The 11,712-nt window shown below is 41.8% G+C and overlaps 1 protein-coding gene across 6 annotated transcripts in view; it reads left to right on the top strand.

Annotated features, from left to right (window-relative positions):
- Window positions 1-622: 622 nt before the first annotated feature.
- EIF2AK4 (eukaryotic translation initiation factor 2 alpha kinase 4) overlaps window positions 623-11,712 on the top strand; it is a 104,339-nt gene continuing 93,249 nt past the window's right edge. For 5 of the 6 annotated variants that reach the window (XR_004030471.1, XM_030814330.1, XM_030814331.1 and 2 more), the window contains exons 1-3: window positions 623-848; window positions 6,018-6,130; window positions 9,919-10,021. Coding sequence is in view for 5 of the 6 variants with exons in the window: in XM_030814330.1 (XP_030670190.1) it covers window positions 705-848; window positions 6,018-6,130; window positions 9,919-10,021 (360 nt within the window). In the remaining variant the exon portion in view is untranslated. The remainder of the gene's footprint in view (window positions 849-6,017; window positions 6,131-9,918; window positions 10,022-11,712) is intronic. The other variant, XM_030814329.1, reaches the window with a different exon arrangement.

The raw sequence follows: 11,712 nt of genomic DNA, 5'->3' as shown, positions 1-11,712 counted from the left end.
GGTGAAACACCATCTCTACTAAAAATAGAAAAATTTGCCGGGCGTGGTGGTGCTCGCCTGTAGTCCCAGCTACTCTGGAGGCTGAGGCAGGAGAATCGCGTGAACCCGGGAGGCGGAGGTTGCAGTGAGCCGAGATCGCGCCACTGCACTCCAGCCTGGGAAACAAGAGCCAAAACTCTGCCAAAAAAAAAAGTTTCCCGCACTAGCCATGCCAGGATGGAGAAGTTCCAGCAAGCACTTCTGTTAAAGATACTTGTTTCGTGAAAACTATACAATATGGCGTTTTCATTCCTATCTGTGTGATTCATTTCTTAGGTTCGTGGAGTTCCTTTGCTCCCCTTCCCCCAGCAGGATGTGGGCAAAGCCGTCCCCCTGCCTTCTTCCTTCGCCTGGGCTTCTGGAGCCTGCGGAGCTAGCGCCCGGCGCGGAGCCCCGCCCACGGCCAGTCCCGCGAGCCTAGCCCCGCCCGGCAGCGCCGAGCCCCGCCCACGAGTCCGTCTCCCGCGCGGAGTCCCGCCCACAGCCCGTCCCCGGAGCGGAACCCCGCCCACGAGCCCGTCCCAGCCCGAAGCCCCGCCCACGAGCCCGTTTCCAGCGCGGAGCCCCGCCCACAGCCCGTCCGCAGCGCGGAGCCCCGCCCCGCAGGCTGCCGGGGGCCCACTGCCGCCCAGGCAAGGCCGCCTTGCCTTGGGCGCAGCGCTGCCATGGCTGGGGGCCGTGGGGCCCCCGGGCGCGGTCCGGACGAGCCTCCGGAGAGCTACCCGCAACGACAGGACCACGAGCTACAGGCCCTGGAGGCCATCTACGGCGCGGACTTTCAAGACCTGCGGCCGGACGCTTGCGGACCGGTAGGAACGTGGCTTGTCAGGCCCGGGCTGGCGTGCCCTGGCCTCCCTGGGCCGTGGGCCAAAGCCCGGACACCTCCAAATTGGGCCGCCCCTTTAGGATCCTGCAGTCTTTTCATCCCTCAGGTTCCACCCATGCTCACTTTAGTCCTTGCACCTGCAGCTGGTCTCCAGAACCCCACCTAGGCCGAATTCTTCTACAGCCCTTTCCCCATGATTTCCCCAGAGGAATCCCCCTGGATTCCTCTCTCTTACCTGGCACTGCTTCTTATTCCTGCCTACATCCCATTACATAACTGCCTCCTTCCAACCTTGTCCTTTTTCCACTCTGAAAGCTCTCGCGGATGATACAACAGCGCATTCATACGCGCCCGTTGCTACTTTGTTCTGCGAACGCTTTTTGGGCGCTCGCACAGGCCTTACGTCCTCAATCAGAATTCTCAAGTCTCATTCATGCATTCAAATCTGCACGCCACATAATTCCAGCTGTACTCCCCAGGCATCCTCACTGTGTTTTCCGGTACGGAGGAACTTTCCATACCTCTGCACCTTCCTCTAAGACATTTAGCTCAGAATATAGCACACATTCATCTTAGCTGTAGTGGAGAGAGGGTTCTAGACTGAGTCTGGAGAAGGAGTGTCCAATCTTTTGGCTTCCCTGGGCCACACACAAAATACACTAACACTAATGAGAGCTGATGACCTAAAAAAAAAAATTCGCAAAAAAAACTCAATGTTTTAAGAAAGTTTACGAATGTGTGTTGGGCCACATTCAAAGCAGCCCATGGGCCTCGGGTTGGACCAGCTTGCTCTAGCTCTAGACCTTTTAAAATAGCATTTTGTTTAAAATATTATTTTGCCTTTTTGTCTGGAAATTAAGGCACGTTATAAAGTATTTATACTGACAGTTTTTTCCCCATCCTTGAAGAGTTGATCTACCAAACTATTTCTGAATATTATCATATTATCATTTAAAACATACTTCTAACTTCATCTGCTTTTTTTTTTTTTTTTTTCTCTTTCCGAGACAGGGTCTTGCTCTGTCGCCCAGGCTGGAGTGCAGGGGCATGATCACGGCTCACTGCAGCCTATTCTCAAGCAATCCTTCTGCCTCAGCCTGTCAAGTAGCTGGGACTACAGGCACATGCTACTACACTTGGTTAATTTTTTTAATTTTTTGTAGAGACAGAGTCTTGCTCTGTTGCCCCGGCTGGTATCAAGTTCCTGAGCTCATGCAATCCTCTCACCTTGGCCTCTGAAAGTGCTGGGATTACAGGTGTGGGCCACCGTGCCTGGCCTCTTCATCTGCTTTTAACTCTGGCATTTCACAATATCTGCTTTATCTACACATCCAGGATTTCCTCAAGAAATACCATCTTCTGGAGCTATCAGGGCAAAATATTCTCTCTCAAACTCAGGGTGCTTCTTCCTTCATTAAATACTTGTTTTAGGCATTAGGAATACAGCTGTGGGCAAAACAGACAAAAATCCTTGCCCTCAGGGAGCTTACTTTTCTAACGCTTAATAATATGAAGTTATTTTTAACCTGAAATAGTAAAAATATAAATTATTCCCCCTAACATGACAGAGAAGTTGGTGACTGGGCAACTTCTATGTTCCCAAACCTTGAGAATCAGGAAGTAGGCCCAAGAAGCAGCCAAAATAGGTGTCTCAAAGTGTACACGGGACTCAACACGAAGCCCCTAAGGCTTCATTCTGAACTAGTTTGTTTACTTTATACAAGCTTAGTTGTCTGCTCCTAGGGCTGCAGAAAAATGGAAGAGAAAAAGCAACTTCTTTTAGTTAGGGATATTGATAACCCCAAGAATTTATAGCTGGTGGCTTTCATAACAAGATGGAATACTAGACAAACCAAAGCAAAAACTATAGAAGGCAGGCAGAAGAATTTAAATAACTGTCTGTGGCCTATTGTACGCAGGGCAAATGGCCTCAACACATTCATAGGCCTGGCAGGCAAATAATTGATGGACTCAAGGATGAATCAGAGTTTAGTCATTCAACAAGCACTTATTATCACCTGCTATTTGCCAGGGAAAAGTGATGCAAGTCCAAAATCCTTTATCCAAAACTCTTTATTGAGAGGAGTTTCTCTCTGTCACCCAGGCTGGAGTGCGGTGGTGCAATCTCGGCTCACTGCAACCTCCACCTCCCAAGTTCAAGCGATTCGTGTGCCTCAGCCTCCCGAGCAGCTGGGATTACGGGTGCCCGCCTCCACACCTGGCTAATTTTTGTATTTTTAGTAGAGACAGAGTTTCATTATGTTGGCCAGGCTGGTCTCGAACTCCTGACCTCAAGTGATCCTCCCGCCTCGCCTCCCAAAGTGCTGGGATTACAGGTGTGAGCCACCATGCCCAGCCCTTTATCCAAAACTCTTCAGACTTGATGGGTTTCAGAATTTAGAAGTGCTTCTGTTCATGTTTATGTGTGCACATTCCACACATTACCTAATACCTTCCTCAGTGTCTGGGGCAGCATCGAAAATCAAACACAATGAAACATAGAAATACTCAAATTTCACACTGAACAGATAAACACTGTTACTAACCTCATGTCAGTTCAGGCTAAATTTGCTGCCAGTAAATTCAGATTAGATTTTTTTTTCAACTTCTTTTAGTGGGGATGTGTTGTAATATAAATTTCAGTTTAGTAGCATATGTATATCATTTATAAATAACATTTTGCGGTGCATGCTAAAAACTTTTGCATTTGTAAAAGTTTGGACACTGCTAGTTTAAAGTATCTATAATTTATAGATAGTTACAAATTACTAACTTATTTTGGCTAGCTTTCCACAACAGCAAAAGGTCTGCTCATTTATAATTTGATAGCTTTGGGAAACATCCCTCCAAAAAACTTCCTTCAATCCCTAGATCCCCCAGTAGTGTATGGTGGTGTTTGTTTTCCTTTATCTTCAACAATACTATATATGTTAGACTTTTTCATCTTTGCCACATAAATGAAACATATCTCATTTTAATTTTTATTTATTTATAAATTATCTAGAACACCTTTGTTTACAAACCATTGATTTTTCTTTTTCTGTGAACTGCTTATACTCTTTGGTTTATTTTTCTACTCTGTGGTCCATTTTGTTGTTTATGTGTAAGAGCTAAATATCTTAAGAAAATTAGCATTTTGGGTCATATAATGCATATATTTTTGTCCTAATCATATGCATTTATGTACGTAATTTATGTGATTTAAAAAATGTTGATAGAGTCAAAATGACCTATTTTTTTGTTTTATGGTCCTTGTGGGGGTTTTTTCCCCCTCTGTTCCAATGTTACTAAAAACCAAATTCATCAAAGTTTACTTTTAACTTGTTCATGACTTTGTTTTTAAATTTTCATCAAATAAAGATATAAGTAGGTTTTTTTTTTAAGTTCTTCGTTCCATCGAAGTATGGGCTTAGGCCACCTCCCCGTGTGCATCCCTCCTCCTCCAGCTAGGCAGCTAGACAAATATAGGCAATTGAATTTTTCAGTGTCTTCCACTCATTTGAAACGCCATTCCTACAAGCCCAGTGTCTGGTAAAACAAACAAAAAACTTTCAAAAATTGTTACTAATGAAATAATTCTCAAATGTATTTCCAGTCTCTTTTTTTCCTTGTCTGGAATGCTTGGTCTCTTGGCTTGTCTCAGCTTCAATGCTACATCCTCAGATAGTTCTTCTTTGATAACCACATTTAAGTATATACCCTCACACCCCAAGTCATTTGCTAAGGAGAGCACCACGTCATCTCTTCAATGGCACTCTCTAAACTTGTACTTATGTGTTTATTGTGTTTGTTTTCCCCCATCAGACTGAAGTTCCATGAGAGCTGGAACCATATTTGTGTTCTTACCGTCGTGGACTAAGCACGGTGCCTGACACAGAGTCAGTGCTTAACAAATGTGGGTGATGGATGTGTGATGGGTGAATGAGTGGATGAAAGGCCTGTGGACCAAAGAGTGCTTAACCCTCCCCAGGACCACATTCGCAGAATTATGCTTTATGGAAGGACCCACACATTTATCAAGGATTATTATAAAGCCATATAAGAACTGATCTTACAAATTTTGTGCACATAGTAGAAGAGTACAGTGTTTATTATATGGTACTCCTTGTAAGGTTCACATTATAAATTTCTGTTAGAATTTAGTATTGCTAAGTACTTTGCTTCCCTAAAATAATTTTTAGGCTTTCTCTTTTCTGATGATACCATGTTTCTCTTTTTGCCCTGCCTGCCAGGACATTCAGAGAAAAAAATCAAGGCTCAATCCCAGCAACTTAGGAAGGCATAATAAAAGAGTGGCTGATGGGAGGAGACAGGGTTTGGAGTCAAGGCTGGGTTTGAATCCCAGCTCTGTCCCTTTGTATCTGTAGGCAAGAATGTACAACTCCCTGAGCCTGAGCTTCTGTATCTGTAAAATGGAGATGGCACCTGCCTTGCAAAGTTGGTAAGGTGCCTGGACCATGGGAGCGCTCAGCCATTGTTTTTTCTCTCGGACTCTCCTTTTTCATTATATACATATAATATGAACTACTTCAAATCCACTTTGGAAAAAGTGTATCTAAATTGAAGAACAAGGGTATTTGGTGATTTGGTGAAAAGCAGTTGATTGAAAACACATGCAATTCTCTCATTGTCAAGAGTTTTCATTTGTTAATATCTCAGTATTCAGATCTCAATTCAAATCTCCCCTGCTCGCAGAGTCCTTCCCTGACCTACCTGTCCAGATATCTTCTCCTCGCCCACCACTATGTCCCTCTACTCTGCTTTGATTTCTTTACAGCACTCATCACTATTTGAAATCACTCATCTTCTAGTTTGTATCAGCTGGTTGGGACTGTGTCTGTCTAAATTTACCCCTGCACTCCCAGCTTCCAGGAGAGCACCCAGGCATAATAACTCGGTAACATCTGAACAAATGGAAGCTGAGTGGAACATTTTGGTTCATTCCTTGGATAACTTAAAAAAGGAAAATGCATTTTCTCTGGCTCAGGTTTTGTTTTTAAATCATGCTTTTGGAAAGTATGCCAGATTATCTACGTAAAATATAATTACAAATATTTTTAAAGTAGAACTTTTGATCTAAAATGACCATCTTAATCATTAATGATTGGCTCCACAGCTATGAAAAAAATTTGTTTTGTTTTTCCTCTTTTAGGTCAAAGAGCCCCCTGAAATCAATTTAGTTTTGTACCCTCAAGGCCTAACTGGTGAAGAAGTATATGTAAAAGTGGATTTGAGGGTTAAATGTCCACCTACCTATCCAGATGTGTGAGTACATTTATAAATAGCTTTGACGTGGTTTCAGTTTTCTGGTTTGACAACATAGAAACAGATTGAAATTAGTAGTATTTTCTCCTTCCTGCTCCCATTCCACATAAAATTTCATTTCCTATATTTCAACAAAACTACATCAGCAATAGATGTTTTCATGAAACCTGTCTCATTTTAAGCCTGTTCGTAGTAATAGAATTGTCACTACAGATACTTATATTTGCCCAATGACTATTTTGCTTCCTCTGATGTGTTAACTTTATTTATTTCTTCATAAGTTAGGAAGAGGAAAAATTTGGAAAAAAACAATAAAGGCATGGTGACTGTTGAAAGCACTTGCATAGTTAGAGTGTGGCTGGTATTAGAAATTCAGCAAGTCTGTGCCTGAGATGACCTTTCGCTGCCTAGAGTGAGGGAGAGTATTTGGAGCTGTCCTGCCTCTCAGTGGGGCACTGCTGGCGAGTGTCCATCGTGCAGGGCTGTGCTGTGCACTGCAGTACGTTTAGCATCCCTGGCCCCCACCTACCAGTGCCACGAGTGTCCTCCAGGCATTGAAACAACCAAATAACCTACATATTTCCAAACTCCCTCTGAAGGTGATGTTACCTCTGGTTGAGAATCACTAGTTAGAGCCAAAGTGTTAGCCATCAGCACTTAAGCATGTCTATTTGGTGTAATCTTTCCCCACACGTCCCACATGGAAAGGCAGGTTGGCCTGGATGGGGTTAAGTAGTTTGAACTTATTGTATGGGGAACCAGCGAAGGTTTTTGAGATGGAAAGGGACAAGTAAAAGGAAACTCTGCTTTATACAGTGGGTGGTAAATTTATGGAATTTATTATCCTAAGAAGTGATAGGGAGGGTATGAAAAGACAGATAGGTCAAAATTGAGCTCCTTGAAGTCAGTAACCATTCTTGGCCCCCAAAACTGTCCTGAGAGTATTAGAGTAGGTATACTATACATACTATAAAAATATTCGTTAACGAAACATTAATTATAAAACATTAATGAAAAAAGATAATTAAAAATTTATGAAAGGAAATTAAGACAGTGCCTCTCTAGGTTTTCTTTTTCCTGACACCAAATACATGATGCCTTTTCTGATACCATGTGGGTGTCCAGTAGTTCAGTTCAATTCTGACACTATCTGTAGTTAGCAAAGACCCCACAGATTAAGGACTCAGTTCTAAAAGATTGCCTCCATTTCTGACACTAGTTGCAAGTCCCAGTACTTCTGATCATTTATAGCCAGTATTTATAACTGGCTATAAATTTAGGGGTTTCCACCACCCCCTCCTAAGTTGCGATAATTGCTAGAATGCATCACAGAACTCAGTTTCTGTGAGTTACATTTACCAGTTTGTCATAAAAGATATGGCTCCAGAATAGCCACATGGAAGAATTATGAAGGGTAAGGTGTGTGGGAAGAGGCACAGAGCTCCCATACCCTCTCCAGGCATGGCACCCTCCCAGCACCTCCCTGTGTTCTTCAACCAAGAATCTCCCTGAACCCTGTCGTTTAGGGGTTTTTATGGAGGTTTCATTATGTAGAGATGATTGATTAATTTTATTAATCTTTGGCCACTGGTGATTGAACTTGATCTTCAGCCCCCTACTCCTACCCAAAGATTTAGGATGGGGCTGAAATTTCTCACCCTGTAATCAAGGCTTGGTTTTTCTGGTGACCAGTCCTGATCCTGAAGCTATCCAGGTACTGACCAGAGTTCCCTCATGAGCACTAACTCCGGTATGGTTGGAAGGGGTTTGTTATGAAAAACATAAGATGCTTCTCTCACCCCTGTTGCTCAGGAAATTCCAAGGGTGATAGGATCTCTGTGCCAGGAACAGGGGTCAAAGATCAAATATATATTTTTTTATTATACCATAGCCTTAAGAATTCAAAGTGTTTATTCTTGAAAAATCAAAATAAATAAAAAGTTATAAGTGCTATAATGTTATACATATATAAGTGCTAAAATATTAATTATAGCATTATTTGTGAAAGTAGAGAAATTGGAAGCAATCTAAATGTCAAACACTAGCATGAGGTTTCTCCACCTTGGCACTACTGACATGTTGGCAGATAACTCTTTGTTGTGGGGGCCTTCCTGGGCATCGTGGGATATTTAGTAGCATCCCTGACCTCTGTCTGCTAGATATCGGGAGTACATTTCTCCCTAGGTTGTGGCAACCAAAAAAAGTCTCCAAATGTTGACAGATATCCCCTGGGCCAAAATCACCCCTGGTCAAGAATCATGGCACTAGATAACTGTTCAGGTAAATCTTAATGTGTCCACTTGATAAAAATATTATGGGATGATTGTTTTTAACATGGAAATGCTTATAAAAAGTTAAAAAGCAAACATAATATCAGCTACATAAACTATGAATTATATGGCAAGGAAATAAAGAGAACATTAGAATTGTTTTTGAAGTTTAATTAGCATCATTGATGAATTTTTCACCATTCTGTTAATATTGCTATATTATGATTATTTATTTTTTTAATTATGACAGAAAGCTTAATTTGGGGCAATATTCTTATCCTTTTGAATATGGTACAGGAAAACATTGCTTTTCTGCAGAATATTCCTGGATGTCACTGTGAGAGAGAGACTCCCGGGTTAGATTCTGGAATTCTGGAAATTTCAGCCCCATCCCAGACCTTTGGGGAGGAATTCTAGAAATTTCAGCCCCATCTCAGCTCTTTGGGGAGGAATCTAACCCAGGATTCCATACATAGACTCAGGACTGTATGGTTTGTTTTTGTATTCTTTCCCTCATATAGACTACTTTCTCTCAGATTTCTATCTATAGAAATAGATAATGATCATAGCACCCTATCATACTGCAGCATTGAGAGAACGCATAGATAAGTGCATACTCAAGACTTCACGGAGTTAAATGCCATGAATTACTCAGAAATGCTTGGTAAAAAAGTGATGAGTCATCATCTCTTCAGTAAAATTAAGTAACTCCTGTTTAATCTCAGAGAGTTGTTATTGGATATTTATTGGTTGGTAATAAAATGAAACCTGAGGGCTGGTTGTGTAATGTCCTTGAGTTGAAAATGTTGACTTAGATGAGCTCTAGGCAGAGTTGCAGAGAGTGTGCATGACTAGATGTATTTATATACAAGAAGTGAGCATTTCCACCTTGTTTTGATCAGAATGAGTGATTGGGATGCAGCAGTGTGTTGTGGAAATGCTAGAGGGATCACCAGGGCTCCATCTCACCTAGTTATTCTTGTCCTGCTTTATGCTAGAGTGCACCTGAGTGCAGAGCACTTGGCCTTGCCAGTGAGCTGTCAGAGCTAGGTTAATTCTCATTGGCCGCAAGCTAGGGTGGAGAATTACCATACACAGGAGCACATGGTTAAGTTACTAGGCTAGAGTCAGCCGCAGAACTGGAATGATTTTTTTTTTTTTTTTTTTTTTTTTTAAGGCGAAGAACTCAGAGTTAGGGATCCAGGGCAAATCATAGGAAATAAATAGTAATTGATGTTGGGAAATTTTAATCAGATTGTAAAGCTGAAATTAGATACAGGGGTCAAGCCCAGTAAGTCTGACAGCCCAGACAGAAGGCTTTGGCCAGCCCACTTTTTCCCTGTAGGATGCAGGTGACTCCACTGTGTCAACTGGAGTTGCAGGGATATGGTTGAAGTCCCTTTGAGATTTAGGGCCTCGGGCCCAGAGTGCTTTCAATTTAGCAAATATTAATGCAAGCAGGCTATACTTTCTGGAGTAACTCTTTTTTTTTTTTTTTTTTTTTTTTGCCTTTTCCAGAGTTCCTGAAATAGAGTTAAAAAATGCCAAAGGTCTATCAAATGAAAGTGTTAATTTATTAAAATCTCGCCTAGAAGAACTGGCCAAGAAACACTGTGGGGAGGTAAGATTTGTTAAACTGGAATTAAAAGAAGACAGTAAACTTCCCCATTGCACCTCAAATCCAATTTTGAGTAGCATGTTTTGTGTTTTATTGGTTCTACAAAAGGGAACATTGTGATTTTTATTTATTTAATAGGATTAATGAAATTTGTAGTCTATAGATGGTACTATTGATGCTGAAGAATGTTTCTGAAAACTGCTTGGCATGGTGGCTCACACTTGTAATTCCAGCACTTTGGGAGGCTGAGGTGGGAGGATCACTTGAGCCCAGAAGTTTGAGACCAGCCTAAGCAAAATGGCGAGCTCCTGTCTCTAAAAACATTCACTGGGTGTGGTGGTGTATGCCTATAGTGCAAGCTACTCAGGAGGCTGAGGTGGGAGAATTGTGTGAGCCCAGGAGTTTGAGGTTACTGTGAGCCATGATCACACTCCTTCACTCCAGCCTGGGCCATAGAGCAAGACCCTCTCTTAAAAAAAAAAAAAAAAAAAAAAGAATTTTTCTGAAAACAGTTGATGTGAACCCAGCCATACTTTTTGTACACTTTGGATCTGGCATCATGACTTGATCTTGACTCGAACCTTTTTGTTGGAAAATGTGGCAGACAAGCAATTTCTGACCACCTCTCCCCTTTGCATATCAGAGGAATTTGTTGTTTTCTTTCTCAATAATTAGAGACACATTCTACTCCTTCAATGTCTGTCATATACCTAAGCATTTACACTGAGTGCAGTACTCATTCTTTTTTAATCTTCTGAACGTTAGGATCTACATATGAGTTCTCTCTTGGGTGGCACAACTCTCTGTGGAAGGCAAGACTAAGCGTCTTCTGGAGGCAGAGTATGACTGTGCTTTCCTTAGGCCAGACCAATTCTCTCGAAGTATAAAGCTTCTTTGCCTCACTTTTGTGTAAAATCACTCAGTGTTTTTCCCTGGCAGCTTATGCTTAACAATCCCTCTATGTGAACACTGAGAAGAGGTGCCCTGGGCTTCCATGTCTATTTAAGACTTTTATTAGAGATAACCAAAGATGACCATTCACCTCACAGAAAGTAACTGGACAGATTTTTACTTGCTTTTCATAACACAATGAGTCATAGTACAGTCCATGGAATGCCTTTTAGCTGTAAAAATTGTGTCTATTTAAGTTGCTGCTTCCAAGAACTTCAGTGATAGATGAGATTTAGAAAGCGAATGTAGAACGGCCTCGATAAAAAACTAGGCCTTGGGAATGATTCCAAAGTTCTTTCTAGTATAAGGGGACTCCAGTGTCTAACTGAAAAGTAATGTGAAGTTATATGGAAAATGCAGCTATGGAGAAACCTCTGATTTCTTGGATTTTTGATTTGTGATTTAATTTTTTTTTTTTTTTGTGAGAGACAAAGTCTCACCATCTTGCCCAGGCTGGTCCCAAACTCTTGGCTCAAGCAATCTTCCTACCTCGGCCTCCCAAAGTGCTAGGATTACAGGCCCGAGCCACCACACTCAGCCTGGTTTAAATTTTTATTTTGAGATAATTATATATTTATATATACCTCTTACCCAGTTTGCCCCAACAGTAACAGTTTGCTGCACTGTAGTACAATGTGATAACCAGGATATTGACATTGATACAATCAAGATACAGAATAGTGTTCTCACCACAAGGATCTCTCATGTTGCCCTTCTGCAGCCACCCCCTAAACTCCACCCTT

This window comes from Nomascus leucogenys, chromosome 6, assembly GCF_006542625.1.
Source record: "Nomascus leucogenys isolate Asia chromosome 6, Asia_NLE_v1, whole genome shotgun sequence".
Classification (NCBI taxonomy): Eukaryota; Metazoa; Chordata; class Mammalia; order Primates; family Hylobatidae; genus Nomascus; species Nomascus leucogenys.
The sequence above is the reverse complement of the archived record's forward strand: the minus strand, read 5'-3'. Positions and strand labels throughout refer to the sequence as shown.